At 32.0% G+C, this 17469-nt stretch overlaps 1 protein-coding gene across 1 annotated transcript; it reads left to right on the top strand.

The window, feature by feature from the left end:
- Positions 1–5484: 5484 nt before the first annotated feature.
- Positions 5485–6983, top strand: LOC130663542 (uncharacterized). Its single transcript, XM_057462824.1, has 4 exons — positions 5485–5698; positions 5767–5919; positions 6488–6667; positions 6768–6983. The coding sequence occupies exons 1-4, from the start codon at positions 5612–5614 to the stop codon at positions 6873–6875; spliced, it is 528 nt and encodes a 175-aa protein (XP_057318807.1). The 5' UTR covers positions 5485–5611; the 3' UTR covers positions 6876–6983.
- The last annotated feature ends 10486 nt before the right edge of the window (positions 6984–17469 follow it).

The following is a 17469-nucleotide window of genomic DNA, read 5'->3' as shown; positions in this document are numbered from 1 at the left end:
AGTATTCATTTTTACCGAATAATTAAATTCATTTAGGGGAAGGGGGGGGGGGGCAAAAGGGGGTAGGGTGGGCAAAACGGGGTACCCTAAAAATTTTATAAAAAAAAAAAAAATTTTTTTTTTTCGTCTAATTAGTATAAATTCGATATATTTGCGCACTTTTAGCCCTACGCATGACACCTGGGGCAAAATGGACCAGCCGAAAATCCTGAAAAAATGATTCTTTCAAATTTTTATGGTTAAATTAAAAGAATTTTGATATATATCCGCATTTTTAGCCCTACCCATAACACCTAGGGCAAAATGGACCAGCCGAAAATTTTAACAAAACGATTCTTTTATATTTTTATCGTCAAATTAAAAAAAAATTTAATACATTAATCCATTTTTCGGCTGATTTGTTATAGCTGGGGCAAATTTGGCCACTAAAAATATTCGAAAATAATATTTTATTTTTTTATTGATAAAATATTTTAAATAATGCAAAGTAATCTGTAATCTAAAAAATCAAAAAACACGTTTTTTGGGTTAAAAATAATGACAAATAAGAAATACAGAATTGTTTTTTTTCATTAAATAGTAATTAGTAATTAAGCTAGTCGAGAGGAAACGATTTATTACACTTAAAAAAATTTTTCTTGAGTATTATAAAACCAAAAATAGTTGTCAAGAGAAAGAAATACATTCTTAATAATGAAAACAATTTAAAAAAAAAAAAAAAAATCTTATTTTTTGGAGGGAGGCCTCTCTGCCCCACAAATTTTTTTTAACTTCCCGCTAAGAAAATTGTAAATTTTCAAAAATTCGGGAAGTTATTGGTTTCGGTCCGATTTACGAAAATCGAATTTCCATCAGATGTCGACGTTTTGAGGTCCAAGGGAGCTATTCTGACTAATTTCACGATGATGTCCGAGTGTATGTATGTATGTATGTACGTACGTACGTACGTTCGTACGTACGTACGTACGTATGTAAATACCTGTATCTTTTGAACGGATGAACCGATTTTGAACTTTAAGGTGTCATTCGACGCGGATTGACAATATCTTGAAGCCGAGAGAAAATTGAGCTTGATCGGTAGGGCTCGTTCAGAGATATTCCAAAAATAAAGTTTTTTAAAAAATGTTTTTTTTTGATAACTTTTAATGTGCTTGATAGATTGATTCCAAAATGGACTGGGCTCTAGAGCTTTATACGCCGCGTCGAATGCCACCTCAACCATCAAAATCGGTTCATTCGTTCAAGAGAAACCGTTGTCGAAAGAATTAAAAAAAAAAAAATTTTTTATTTTTCCTGAAATATCACGAAAACGACTCGATAAATCGAATCCAAAATTTGATCAGCTTTAGAACTTGACAAAACGCGTCGATTGCCGCCTCAACCATCAAAATCGGTTAATTCGTTCGCGAGATATCGTGGGAGAAAGAAATGCTAAAAAATGGTTTTTTACAAAACAATGGCATACAAAAGTATTTGCGAGCTCGAAGAGCTTGAAAATGTATTCACAATAGTGTTTTTGAGCTCGTTGAGCTCGAAAACAGCGGGAAGTTTTGGGGCTGGCCCGCAGGGTCAACTTATAGACCGATTTTTTTTTTTTGCCTTCGTGTCCACTAATGATGTGAAATGTAATTTTTCTTTATGTACATTACATATAAAAGATTCAAGTAATAAAATTTGAACAATTTTCAGAAATTTTTTTTTTTCAACTTTTTTTAAGGGTACCCCGTTTTGCCCGCCAAAAATAAAAATCTTATTTTTTAACGGCAGCTAAAAATTTTGTCTATTTACCTCGAATATCATTAAAAACAAAAAGATTTAGCGTATTTTAGTCCTCGAAAACTTATTATTTCCTTAGGTACCCCCTTTTGCCCCCCCCCCCCCCCCCTCCCCTAAATTTACAAAAATTCTAATTTTCTTGAATAATTACTTACTAAATACGTTTTTTAATCAATTACTCAAAATATCACTCTGTATACACACATATATATATATATATATATATATATATATATATATATATATATATATATATATATATATATATATATATATATTAGGGTGATCCAAAAAATAACAAATTTTTTTTTTTTTCTTCCAAACAGGTTCAAGAGTTTCATTTAGATAAAAAAAGACGCCTGTAAAAATTAGAGCTCTTAATATTAACATTAAGAGGTTCCTCATCGCACTTTTCTATTTTTCATAAGAATAACATGGGAAAAATTTTTTTTACGTCTTCTGATTTTTATAAGTAGCTAACGATGCGTCATAGGAATAATTGGCAGTCATAGTTTTGTAGGGAATTGAATGCTCTACAAAAAAAGATTCTTATCATTTTTTGAGGAATCTATTTGTTCAAAAGTTATTTTAGGTTGAAGTCGAATTCATATTAAATTTTGACATTTTCTACTTTTCCGGCGAAACTATCAGACTTATTACAAAATATCATCAGACCTTTTTTGTAGACAATTTTATCCTCTAAAAGTTATTTTGAATAAAGTTTTTTCGAATTCCGCATTTTTTTCTAGTTATTTTTATTTTAATGTCATGCTCATAAAAAAATAGTCTTTTGATCGATTTTAAGAGCTTGACATTAAAATAAAAATAACTAGAAAACAATGCGGAATTCGAAAAAACTTTATTCTAAATAACTTTTAGAGGATAAAATTGTCTACAAAAAAGGTTTGATGATATTTTGTAATAAGTCTGATCGTTTCGCCGGAAAAGTAGAAAATCTCAAAATTTAATATGAATTCGACTTCAACCTCAAATAACTTTTGAACAAATAGATTCCTCAAAAAATGATAACAATCTTTTTTTGTAGAGCATTCAATTCCTTACAAAACTATGCCTGCCAATTATTCCTATGACGCATCGTTAGCTACTTATAAAAATAAGAAGACGTAAAAAAATTTTTTCCCATGTTATTCTTATGGAAAATAGAAAAGTGCGATGAGGAACCTCTTAATGTTAATATTAAGAGCTCTAATTTTCACAGGCGTCTTTTTTTATCTAAATGAAACTTTTGAACCTGTTTGGAAGAAAAAAAAAAAATTTGTTATTTTTTGGATCACCCTAATATATATACATCTGTATGACATGTATTTTTATGCGGTAAGCTGTATTTACACATGATGATTATTTATGTCTTCGTTTATGTGAACATTAATACCAAATTCATTCAATATATTTTCCTTTTCGCACATATATGCGCATAAATGTTCCATCTATTTGTCTTAAATAAATATTTCTATGTAGGAGATTATTTAATTGGTACTATTATATCAGCTGCCTAAAATGGGCACATGACTATAATTATTCGTGTAAATTCATTTTGCACAACTCAATCGTGAAGCAATGAGATGTGTTCTGCTAACGCTTACTCGGTCCCAGCTGATTCACTTACGTAAAAATCATATTCACACTTATTCAAACATGCTTAAGTATAGTTCTACAGAACAAAACATGTACTATTTGAAAGATAATTTATTAATGAATAAAACGAACACAATTTTAAGACGCGTTTTTAAAAAATAATGATTAAAAAAAAAAAAAAAAAAAAAAAAAAAAAAAAAAAAAAAGAAAGAAAATGTAAAAAAAAACCTGTGATGTCCGTCAGTATCTACGGATGTTGGTGAACACAATAACTTTAAAATAAATACACAACTGATTGATGTATTGTATTTTTTATTACACTTGAATTGTTAAATGAAAGAACCCTTTTGAAAATCACTATCCAAATCCTTTCGGTTTAATTATAATGAATAAAAACTTAAAAGTGGCAATCATCACAAAATTTAGCTGCCATTTTTTTTCAACATTGCTATCATTATATTATTATTATTTTTTTTTAATACTTTCTGGCTTATAGGATCACCATCCATTGATCATTTTTTGAATGAGCAAGTGAGTTGTGCACGTTTGGATTTTCTCACTAATTTTAATTACTCATACATTTGAAATCATCAAAATCTAATGTAAGTCTAAAGTATTTCTAAAAACAATTGAAGGATATTGAAACCAATATCATGTCTACTTGACTGTCAGCATTGGTCTCGTTTAAGCATCATTAATATATCAAATAACAGATTAAGTACTTTGGATACTTTAAGCAAAATTTTAATTTCAACATATTTTAAATTGAGAATTCTATTCAATTATCTCTTTGAGCTGAATATTTATTTTGCTTAGTCACGTATTACTAATAATTGCTAGACATTTATTCAATAATTAAAATCAACCCTCACTAGCGAAAAATTGATTACCGGATGAAACCTAATAATTAGACGATTGTTATGTTTCTCAATATCTATACGAAAAAAAAACTGCAGTAGCTACAGGACTTAGTTCTAGTATATCTACAGGTCTTGTCCTGTAGCTGCAACAGGAAAGCCCCTTAGTATTCATAAAATCAGTCCTGTTGCAGCCACAGGAATAGTCTTGAATTCGTAATAAGTATAGTATGTGAATTAATGGAGTTGAGAATCAACGTCGATAAAAATTTTTTTTTTGCATTAAGTAGGTTTGTCACCAATTATAGTTTGCTACTGTTGGTCACCACATTTCCAACTAGTTTGCGTCGAGAGTATCATTTGAATGTGTTCGTAAGTCAAGAAGATGGAAGAAGAAATGATAATGTTTACTTTAACTAATGTATCAATAATTAATTAGTTTAATACATAAATTCAATTATATATATATTAATAAATATATTTATATATTAAGAAAAAGAACCGTCGGTAAAGCACCCTTAGCGCTTTCGCGCTTGAGGTGTGCAATATGAATTTGAATATTTTTTTAATCATTATTAACAATTCAGTTAATGTTATTATTTATTTAATAATTAAGTAATTAATTATAATTAAATTGACCAATTTATTAAGTTAATTTACAATAACTTAACAAAAATTAATTTAATATGTATATCAACAAATAATAAAATTAATCCTCTAGCTGCGACAGGGCTAGTCCTTTAGCTACAACAAGACTAGTCCTGTAAATACTGCAGTACATTCCTACTACAGCTACACTCGGACTTGTTGCTGTAACAAGCCGAGTCTTGTAGCTGCTACAGAACTTTTCTGTTGCAGTAACAGTTCTTTTTTTTTTAGTGTTTTTTCTACTTGTATTTTGCTCCAGAATATGCACTAATTGAATCCGTATGTTTAAAAAAAAAAAAAATGTAAAAAAAAAATTCTCTGTCGACAATTACAACTCAGCGAATTATCATCGTACAAAATACCTATATTTTTTTTATCAATAACCGTATGTTTATGTTTTTTTGAAATATTCAAATGGACGAAGCAAAAATCTAAAGCTGTTTTTTACAAAAATATTATTCTTACTGCGAAGTGATAACGATAGTAAAATTTTTATGACTATTTCGTGACAAAAAGAAATATTTACTACTTCTAAATGATAAAAAACATAAAAAAATTATTTCAAAAGATTATTTTTTATTATTGTTTCTCAATTCGCAGATTATATGACTCAGTCTTAGTAATTTTGTAAGCCGTATATATCGAAAATAAATTTATTGAATCACTTGTTAATTTTTATACGTTATTATTACTATATATAAACAAAATCAAAGGTTTTGTTTAAGTAATTAATCATGCTGATGTTTATTGCTATGAAATTATTATTTCTATTTAATATCATTACAACAGGAAAAGCTCAGTGCTTGCATGGAAACCAACGGGTATGCACTATATTTGACATAATATTAATATATTGAATAAGAGATAAAATAATCGATTTATTTATCAGTGTTTCGAAGATAGTGAGTGCTGCTCTAATATATGCCTTATGCATACTTTTGTACCTGTGTGCATGCTTAGCTATCAAGAACAGGATGATGGTTTCTCTCCTACAGCGAATCCAGTATCAGAACCTAAAGGTTGTCGTCATTTCGGAAAACTTGTATGTATAATTAATCAGTAATAATTAAAGTCTAGAAATGAATGCCATAAATATAGAATAGTTACATAGAAAACGCTGAAAAGTATACTAAAAGTACGAATTTCTCGCGCAGAAAAGAAAACAAAAAATATTACCCATGAAAAATCTCTTTAAAAGATTCTACAAAATTTACTTAGTGAAATTTCATAAAAGGGTATAGCCGAATAAGCATGCTGAATCGGACCACACGGAGTTTTCTATTGGCACTTCGGGGGTTGATTTGGTACCAAATAAAAAAAAATTCAGTTAGAATTTTAGCTCTTAGTCTCAAATAGATTTTGAGTTATTCAAAAAAAACCTAATTTTCGATTTTTATTTTGTTTCAATAGTAAAATTTGAAATTAATTAATGGCAATTTTTTTCTAAATACTTACAAGTAAAAGCCATGAAAAAACACTTATGTTGGGATTCCCCAATTGGAAGCCGATTTTTAACAAAACAAAGAAAACTAAAATCATTTTTTTGACTGCGTTTTTGAAAACATGCAATCACCAAATTTTGTCTTTTAATTTAAAATAATTATTCACAGTGTACTGAAAATGAACAATGTTGTTCCAAGTCATGTGACTCGGCAGGATTTACAATTCCAAGAAACTGTATTCCTAATTTTAATAACCACACACAAACTATGATGCATGTATCTCCGGTGGAGTTTAATCTATCTATAAATTATGGTTCGACAAATCAATGTGGTTCGAATGGAAAGTTTGTATGTATATTAGACATACTTATAATAGATCATAATGCACTAGTTAATCACTGTTAAAACCTAGCATATTTAAATTTTTTGATCGTATTTTTATTTGCAGAGTGTTACTCAAAATAAATGTTTTTATCTGAAATGTGCTCCTATAGAAAGTACTAAACTTCAAGAATGTTTTTTTACTGAAGACTCTTCGATTTTAAATGACATCTAGAATTTTTAATGTCTTAAACTCTTTTCAACAATTAGAGTGTATTAATGTTTGAAATTATAATTAAATTAATTTTGAAATAGTTGTTAAATATTAAAATGAAAAGCATCCATCTAATTACATCCATAACTTTACTGCACACCTCCAACGTAAAGCGAGAGATTGGACTTAACTATATATACAAGGTCACGTGACGCACTCTGATCAAATTTTATCTTTAAGTTTAAGAGAATTAAGATTGTTCCGATAACTAAAGAAATATCAAAGTCAGAAATTGAAGAATTTTTTTTCCGTGTCTTTTAAATTAGAATATATCGTCGTTCTCAGCAGAAAACCGCCTAACTGGCTTTTGTCAATTGTACAGGAGAGTTAAAAAAACGTAGAAACCCATTATTCAACTTAAAAGAAAAATATTAGAATATGCATTATACAAATATGTATAAATTTTTGTTTAAAATATAATTTTTCCCTAATATGAATGGTAAAAATATTGTTTATCTTAATTTTTGAAATCGGTTACTTCTTAAATTTTTAGTTGAAGTTAGGCGGTTTTCATGCGACAACTTTTAATTATAACTTATAAATTTAGTGGCACGTGGCCTAATAGAGACGATAGCGAAGAAGGAGAACTTATAACCTAAATATTTATAAATCCAATCAGTATTGAACACTTATTCATGTGCTGCACCAGACTGGTTACTGTGCTCCGATTATGGTGCAGCACCACACTGGTTACTGTTCAGAACCTGACTGAGTCGTGTGCGCACATCACTCAGTCCGGTGCTAACTTAATTTTCTTTCATTTTTTTCTTGAACCGTACTGAGTCGCGTGCAGAACAGTAACCACTCGGGTTCTAATCTTTCCATGTATTCTACGACAATTGCCAACAAGAACTGAAAGAAAGTAATTTTCTTAAAAACTTTAAGTTAGGCGGTTTTCTGTTGAAAACGACGAAATAACTTTTCAATATTACATTTACATTACAATTAACATTACAAGTTTATATTTTAGGATTTTCAAAATTTTTGTAAAATAACAATGATGCCCCTTCTTATTTAATGTTGCAGAAAATACTGACTCAACTCATCTCATAATTTCATAAGATCCAAATTTTGGTTAGTATCCTAAGATTGAAATTCGAAAAAACATTAAAATTTTTATTTTTAGTTCTTCAAGTGACCAAGCTTGAAAGCAGTGTAAAATTTTGGGGTTGGTCCACAGGTTAAAGGTTTTTTAGATTCTTTTTTAATTATTTTCTGCAACACCTGCTCTGAACGTTCAATTTTTAAGCGCTGTAAGTCGTGTCGCAAGTGCTAAATATATTAAGCCTTGTCTATACATTTTACTTAACCGCACTTGTGCGCTAAATAGCCTATAACTTTACAGTTTTAACTTTACTATACTATCCTAGTAATAAGATGTCAGGATCAGTGACTTGATTTAATTTTTCTCTCTATAACTAACGACGTGATAGTACTTGAAGGGAGTGAAACGCCATCATATTATGTTGTGACAACGCATTACTTTTTGTCGTTCATGTGATGTATATGTATCGTACACTGCAAAAAATAACCGGGGTAAGTCCAAGCGGTGTAGGTGTTATAATTTGGGGTGTCAAATGAAAACACCAAAAGCGGTGTAAAAATAACGTTGCCGCTGGTGTAAATATTCTTTACCGGTGTTAAAAGATTTTACTTTACTTTGGGAATATTTTTACTTCCTCAATCACTACAGTTAAACAGTGCGCGTGTGTGTTTGGGTACGTGTGTGTGAGTGCGAGTGTCTGTGCGTGTGTGCGCTCGTGTGACTCAGTGTGTGTGCGCTCGTGGGTTTAAGTGTGTGCGTGTGAAAATATTTTTTGCGTTTATAAGCTTTCCAAAGTTAATACCTTGAGCGGACGCAGTTCACCTCGCTTTTACACCGGTATTTTAACACCGCCGAATTTTGCCTCCTACACTGGTGTTATTTTATTTTAACACCGCGCGGAGTTAAAATGAGTCCATTTTTAACACCGCTCTTTTTACAGTTTATATGATAGACAACTTATATTCTTCGAAAATTTGATTTAATATAAGATTTTAATTTTTTACTTCTCGAAAATTGAACTTTCATAGCAGCATTTGCAAAAAATAATGTATCCTACAGGTGGACTAAGAAGCAAGCATGACAATCCTGATCACGCCATTCGTTTTAAAATTATGATATATTGACATATGAGGATGACTCATGTCAATGCATCATAAGCCTCATGCTCATGTCGCGACAACATGATTGTCAAATTATTCGTTCCTTAGTCCACATGTAGCATAAACTACTATGATGCAATAGTGATTAAATAAAACGTCCGTTATAAAGTATTGATTTTTTAAAATTTTATTGACAACAATTTTGCTTGAAGATGAGTGAATTAAATTTTTTTATAAAATAGGCTGATTTCTGATGTGTACGTATATCGATGTTTACATTAAATGCGAAAGCACAAGAGAGTACAAGAGCCATTAGCGTTCATGTCAACATTGTCCTTTATAACTCTCCAGCCATCTTCCTTGCATTTTCTACATCTCTAGGTCTCTTGGTGTCTCGCATTCTCATCTTGACGGTCTCGAGTCTCTTACTCTCTTCTCGGACGCATTCGCCCTTATATCTATAGATTGAGATTCTCACCCTGACGTTTGTCTCACACCATATTTGTCCTTGCCCTATCCATTTGTACTCACTCTCTCTCTCTCTCTCTCTCTTTAATATGTCCTAGCACCCTTACGTATAACAATCCAACCCCCGCCAGATATCTCCATACACCACTTACCAAGCTCAGGGTGTTCTCCGCTCGGTTGCCTCTCGATTCAACCGACGTGAATTTCCCGTGTGTACTCTCATGAGTCCAACCAAAGGGAGAGTAGTTGAGTCCTTTTAGAGAATTACGTCCGATCGAGGTGACTTAACTCCCTAGTCTCTATATGCACATTTACGTTTTCTCCTCAGACATACACCATATTCGATGTGTATCCGCGAATCCCTCTCAATTGAAACCCTGTTGTTACAATAATGTCTTTCCGCTATACTTATTTCTGCACCTTTTATCATTTTAAAACGGTAATTAAGTGTCCTCAATTCACTTCTCATATGCTATTTTTATTTTAGTTTATTTTATCTTTAAATAATATTGTAACCCCTATATAATTTCTTTTTTAGTAACCTCATTATTGTGTTTTTTTTTTTTAAGTGGTAATTAAAATATATATATATATATTATACCCTATATTAACCGTAACACTGTGCATTCACTTGCACGAATTTCAAAGTCCCATTAATAAATGACTAAATGTTGAAAGAGGAAAGTATTGTTTCTGTTGATATTAAAATAGTTTAGAAGAAACAATTCATTTTTTAATCTAGTAAATGATAAAGAAATAATTAGATATATTAGTGCTAATTAAATATAGTATAATAGAAAAAGGCAAAAAACTTATTATTGAGGATCACTGGAGTAACTCAACTGATTCTGGGGATGGTCACCCTCATTGGACTACAGAATGTTGTTGCTAGAGGCAGCCAAGGCAATAGCCAGATGAGATGGAGACACAGAAAGTAAGAGAGAGAGAGAGAGAGAGAGAGGAACAGAGAAGAAGGAGAATTGTGGGTGGCAGGAGGTTGTTAGGGTGAACTCTAAAGTCCACCGAAGGGAAGCTACGACTACATGAAGGCAACGAGAAAATTTACCCTTGCTGGTGAATTCCTACAGGGCCTCATATCACACGCATAAGACACCTACACAACTTTACAATGGTTTTTCCAAGTTCTCCCACATTCGTTCAATACAAGGGCGTACCACAATCCGTAGTGTAACTACTAAATTTTCAGCACAAGATTAAGAGAAAATATATTTGAAAAATAGTTTTTTGCTACTCATGATAAGAAAGCACATCGTTGATTAATTAAAAATGACACTACAAAGAATAAATATCGCGAAGAATGTTCACATTGTTCGTGAAAAATATGACAAATCTACACTTCATATATATATATTTATATATACTAGAAGGTTTTTGCGCGCTGACGCGTGCCCATCATTTTTTACCTCTTGTAATGTTTTGATAACTACCTTCCACGCTCCCCTTATGAAAAAGTCGTTATTAAAAATATTCATCATGGATGTCCATTGTCACTATTAGCCGCTAACATGACCAGCCATCCCCATAACAACTGTTGCCATGACACCAGTTTTCATAGCAACCGTTGCCATGACGACTATAAGCGGCGACATAACACCAACTTTTTTAGGGTACTAAAAAGCTTTTGCGCGCCCATTATTTTTTACCTGTTGTAATATTTTGATAACTACTACCTTCCACGCTTCTCTTATGAAAAAGTCGCTATTAAAAATATTCATCATGGATGCCTATTGTCCCTATAAGCTTCTAACATAACCAACCATTCCCATAGCAACCGTTACTATGTCAACAGTCTTCATAGCAACTATTGTCATGATGACTATAAGCGGTGATATAACACCAACTTTTTTAGGATATATATATGCTTTTTCTATGCTTTTTCTTGTCGTAAATTTCGAATTCGACTCCGCCGTCCATCTTACGGCATTGAATAAATTAATATTTTAAACAATGAATGTGAAATTTATGATAATGGATGAGGATAATAACATGGATATCTTTATCCTTTACCATGCTTTTTCCATACTTTTTCTTGCTTTTTCTATGCTTTTTCTTGAGGATAGATATATATACATATATACGGTTTATTAGTTGCTAAACGATCCAACAGGAAACCCAATGAACAGCTGTTTCAAGTTAGGACAACGGAAAGTTCCAGACTATAGAAAATCATCTTACTGTATTTAATTATAATGTATAATTTACTAAATGACCTGGCTAGAAATTCTAGTTATTTTTGTTGAGTATCCTAGATGTTTAAAACAATAAAAATAATTTTAAATTATTATAAAAATCAATTAAATCATATTTCATTGTTACTATTATTATTTAATAATTTTTTGTATCAGAAATAATACAAAAATTAATTTTATATTAATACGATTTATTATTATTTTAGGTTAATTAAAAAATTCAATTTAATGTACTGTCTTTTTTTACCGATAAAAGACATTCTTTCTTAACATTCAATGCAAAAAATACTGTCACGTATTGAGTAGGAAAAGCTTTCTACTCAATTCTTTAATATATTGTTTTTGCAGTACATTGATTGTTTCTGGTTTAAATTTTTTTAATACGTTTATCGGTAGAAAAAAAAGTTGCACTATCTATATCTTGTTTTATGAATTCAATAATATCTATCATACTCACAATTGTCACAAAGAAACATTTTAGTGTGATAAAATAATTAAATATACAGAAATCTTGAATAATTTTAATTTATACTGCAAACAATCATTGCCCAGAGAGGAAAGTACGACGGGCCCGTGACAAGCCTTGGTTCGCCAGTCTTGGGGAAAGATTCAGCCAATACTCATGTGACAAGCCTTGGTTTGCCAATCTTGGGCAAAGATTCAGCCAACATTCAATTGACGGGCGTTGGTTTGCCAGTCTTTGGGCAAGGTTCAGTCAATACTCAATTGACGAGCCTTGGCTTCTCAATCTTGGGACAAGATTCAGCCAATACTCAAAATACAGGCCCTGGTTTACCAGTCTAAATAACAAATGGTACCTAAAAACCTCTGGCTTCTATGTATAGTATAACAGTCTAGCGGATAAGACACTTGCCTAGCAGCTATGAAGGACCAGGTTCGAGACCCAGCTAATGCAAAAAAAATTAATTTCATCGATTTACCTGATTTCTCTGTGTACAAATTTATTTCCATATGTTACCATCACGCACATGTCTACTAATATTTGTTTTTTTTTTATATTTATTTTTAATAAGTATAGATACTTATTTAGCAACAGTCTTGGCACAATACTGGCTCTCAATATTGGGCCAATACTTAGATGTAGTCTTGACACAACACTGTCACTCAAGCTTGGCTCGGTGTTATCAGTTCAATGCTTAGACAGACTTGGACCAAACTTAGATTCCAAGCTTTCCCCAAAGTTAATAAGTCTTCCACCAAGCCTCGGCCAAGTTTGGGCCTATTGTTTTTTCCTATAAGAGGTTACCACCAGCGACTCATTTCCAGCTCATTTAATTCATCTCTTTCTTAAATATTTTTATTTAATACAAAATTTTTATTTTATTGAAAAATTAAAAAAAAAATTTAGTCGTATAAGCTTGTGTGGTTTTAATTCTTTAAAATCATAGTTATGATACTTGGCAACACCGCAATATTAAATATATGGCGGCGAAACGCCGCGGCGCGACGAACAAAGAGTGGCGAGACCGCGCGACCGACGGAAGGATAATTTAGACTGGTAAACCAGGGCTTGTTACTTGAGTATTGGCTAAATCTTGGCCCAAGACTGGCAAACCAAAGCTTCTCAATTAAATGTCTGTTGAATCTTGGCCCAAGGCTGGAAAACCAAGGCTTGTCACTTAAACGTTGGTCGGATCTCGGACCAACCTTTGGAGGCCGAGCCTGGTTAGCCCAGTATTGTGCCAAGACCCGTTGTCAATATTTTTTTTTCTACAAGGGAGATGACTACAAGGGATATCTCTCGAACGCATTAACCGATTGAGATGGTTAAGGCGGCGATCGGCGCGTCTTATTTAGTTCTAGAGCTGACTAGATTTTGAAGTCGATTGTTCAAGCCGTTTCTGAGAAATAAAAAAAAAAAAAAATATTTTATGTTTTTATATGAATAGCAAAAAGAAAATGGTATTTAAAAGATTTTAAATTGATGATAGACAAAACCAGATAAAAATAATTTAGTGGAAAGAAAAAAATGATAATAAAAAAATATTTTATCCAATTTTGTTGATGTAAGCAAATTGATTTTCCACATGCCTATACTTGATATAGAAGGACCTCACGTAGAGAAAGGGGGTTGAATCGACAGACATGGAGCACACGCACATTATATTACACACAAGGAAACTACACAACGAAGAGTGTGACGGAGAGTACGAGGTAGATAACTAAATAGAGTGAGACAGGGAGAGGGACAGAGGAGAAATAGGTATAACAGCAATCGGTCCAGAAGCTGGTTGGCATGTCAGTCCAAGGCGCCAATCACGCGCAAAGACAAACAAGGTCTGTAGACCAGTGTTGATTGCCGAAGAAGTCCTTTCAGGACTTGGTACTCTGTCCGCACCGGTGGCTTGGACGCTGTGTGTACAACTCATCGACGTTGCCTGAATACTAAATCAAAGTCGACAGACCAGTGCTCTCTTGTTCATCCTATCTTCTCCTTCTCTTTCTATCCCTATCTCACTCTCTGTCTCTCTTACTTCCTCTATCTTGTCATTCTGACGTCTAGAAAGCCTGATGGTATGGAGCTAGAAATCCAGTAAGAGGTGCCTCGAGTTGAGCTCAAGAAAATCGATCCGAAATGCGACAAAGCGAATGACAGATGTATTCTTGTCTACTTCATAATACATTCTGTGAAAGTACTTATTAATAATTTCGATTTCCTGATAAATTATCATTTATAGTATATATACAAAATTATTCATTTCTCAATACGTACATTTTATTTAGATGAATATAATTTTTATAATTGCTTACTTCTATTAGTTTATATTGCGCCCATTAAGCTCAAATGCGCTACTTTTTAAATCTGAAATAGTGAAAACCACTGAAAAATAGTGTGTAATAGTGTGTGATCGTATCGATATTTTATGTCACTCTTTAAAAATAAATTAGTGAAATTCTCTGCGAATTAGTAAATATGCACTAAAAACCAGCTATCAATGGACGACTGGTTGAATTAGTGGTATACTTATAGCTGGATAAATAGTAACTATCCACTGATTCGCAGTGAATTTCAGTATTTCATTTTTAGAGAGCATAATAGACCTCAATGGTATAATATATACAACAAGATAACTCTCGAAAGACAGAAAAAATCGACTTAAATATTTTTTTAATAAGGTAAGAGACTCATTACCCGATCAGAGAACTCGTACCCGATCACTCGTGTATTTTTATATCGATATTTACTGAATTTTACAAAATATAGCTATACAAATACATGGGTAGATGGGCATTTAATCTTTCACCTTAAATCCAAAATTTTGACGAATTAAGCTCTTTTGAATAACACTAATCACATTCTTATTGTTCATTCATAATGAATGTATAAATGTCAAACCGTTTGTGTACTATAACAAAGCCCATAAAATTTATCATCATTGTTTCAGATTTCTGCCGAGGACAAATAAAACAGTATCGGCGCCGTTGTTACGTAAAAAATAAAAAATTTGGACCTCTCCTACCTCTCCACTTTGCGTTTGAGGCGTGCAATTCTGATTCCTACAAAAACGAAAGATTTATAAAATTTAATCACATTTAAGGATTTAGAACTTTAGATTCAAGTCAATTAATAATTAAATATGAACTTTTTACTGTATTAAAACGCCATAATCAGAGTGGATAAGGATCAAAATAACAATTCACATCATTCACTCTGAAATCAAACCGCTGACAAAAATGATCTATTTACTTCGTTCGTAAAGTAAATTTTTCAAAAACACCGGGACCTTAAGTGACGGAGTGACTCCAAATTAAAAATTCAGTCAGAATCCAATTCCGGTTTACTACTACTCTTTAAACATGAATTAGTGAAAATAAGTGAATATTCACTAATTCCAAGTGCAACCCGAAACACTAATTTCAAAGCACTATGATATAGTACAAGAAACAATAAATATTAGTTAAGATTACTATTTTTTCAGACTCATCCCTTTCTAATTACCGCAACCATGCACTCTTCTCTCAGTGCGCGAACAATAAAATACATACAAATTTATTAAAATAAATGCAAAATTGTTTTGTTGATAAAGAATATGTTTTTGTTGGAAACATAAAGTTTTAAAAGAATTGCACAATATTTCATCAACAAAAATGTATATATATATATATGCATGTATATATAAGCAAGTTGAGCATGAAAGGATATTGGAAGGCATCTCTTCTGTTTTCTGGCAGGGTGGTGAATGTATTTCGCTTGTCCAAAGCTTACTTCGTGAATATTCCAAGCTCTAAAAGCTTCTTCCCTCCTGCTCTCTTGCTCATCAGCTCTCCAGCATGTTCTCTCTTCTCGCCATATCCGTAAGCTACGAAGGGTCCATCACGTCCATAACAAGCTCTCTCTATCCACCTAGGCCTCGCGAACGATGTCGAGTCTCTTATAGGGTGGAGAAGATGTCGAAGGAGTATAGTACGAGATGGCAAGTAACTTGTGAGGGTGAGAAAGGGAGAGTGTGTCTATACGTTAGGTAAATTCGGCGTAACGGGGTGGGACGGGCAGGAGTTTTAGAGAAAGCAAAGAGAAGAGAAGAGGAAGATAGAAACCGAAAGAGAACGAGAGCAAAGGAGAAAAGATCCCTCTGGGGGTGAGCTGAGTGATCGATTGCTACACACGTCTCGTCCACCATCTACTACTATGCTTGGACTCTAGATACTCCTCCTATCCTTTAAAGTCGTTCTTGATGTGCTCTCGGATATTACCGAATCATCCCTTGCGTATCTAAGTTTCAATTATAAACTTAATCCTGTCTTGTGATCAATTGCGCCATCCTTAAAATTCCTATCAAAATTATAATTAATAAATACAACTTTTTTAAATATTTAAATCTGAAATTACAATAAATATTTTTATGTCTCTAAATTTATGAATAACAAATATGTATAAAAACAACTCAAAGTAAAATGAAGCGGCATATTTGGGGCAAAAAAAAGTTTTTTTATCGAATTTTATAGTCATAATCTTAGGCTTAGATTTAAATTTCATGCAATTTTTTGGATTACCAGTTTTTATGAACTAATATAAATTTTCAAATATTTTATAGAACTGTGAAATTTTATAGAATTCTATTATTTCTCAAAGACGACTCGAACGATCGACTTCAGAATTCAATCAGTTGTAGCACTCAATAAAACGCGTCGATTGCTGCGTCAACCATCTTAATCGGATAATTTGTTCGAGAAATATCGTCGGAGAAAGAAATAGTAACAAACGGTTTTACGCAAATATTTTTGAAACAATTAAACCCATAATTTCCGAAATTGAGTCAGCTTTAGAACTTAATAAAACGCACTGATTGCCACATTGAACATTAAAATTAATTCATTAGTTCAAAAGATATCGACGACGAAAAGTTTAAGAAATTACATTTTATGTCATATTTCCCCAATAACTCATATATAATGTACTTAAATGTGTTTATACACAGAAAAAACAGATATCTTGAGTCAAGAAAATATTTTTTAAGACAAACGTTTTCGGGAACCAAGTCAAGATTTTCTTGAGCCAAGAGAATTCGTCTTGGTTGGAGAAGATTTCTACTTTATCTGAGAAAATTTAGGTCTCCAAAAAAATTTTCTTGAATCAAGAATATTTATTTTCAGTCGAGAATTTTTTTTTTTTGTGTGTAGTCATATCAACTCTTTTTCTTTATGCCGTCTCTTGATCACCATATAATGTAATGTAATTCGTTCTTTAGTTTAAACAATATTATTAAAAT

This window comes from Microplitis mediator, chromosome 2 (assembly GCF_029852145.1).
Source record: "Microplitis mediator isolate UGA2020A chromosome 2, iyMicMedi2.1, whole genome shotgun sequence".
Lineage (NCBI taxonomy): Eukaryota > Metazoa > Arthropoda > Insecta > Hymenoptera > Braconidae > Microplitis > Microplitis mediator.
This window is presented reverse-complemented; position numbering and strand designations above follow the sequence as displayed.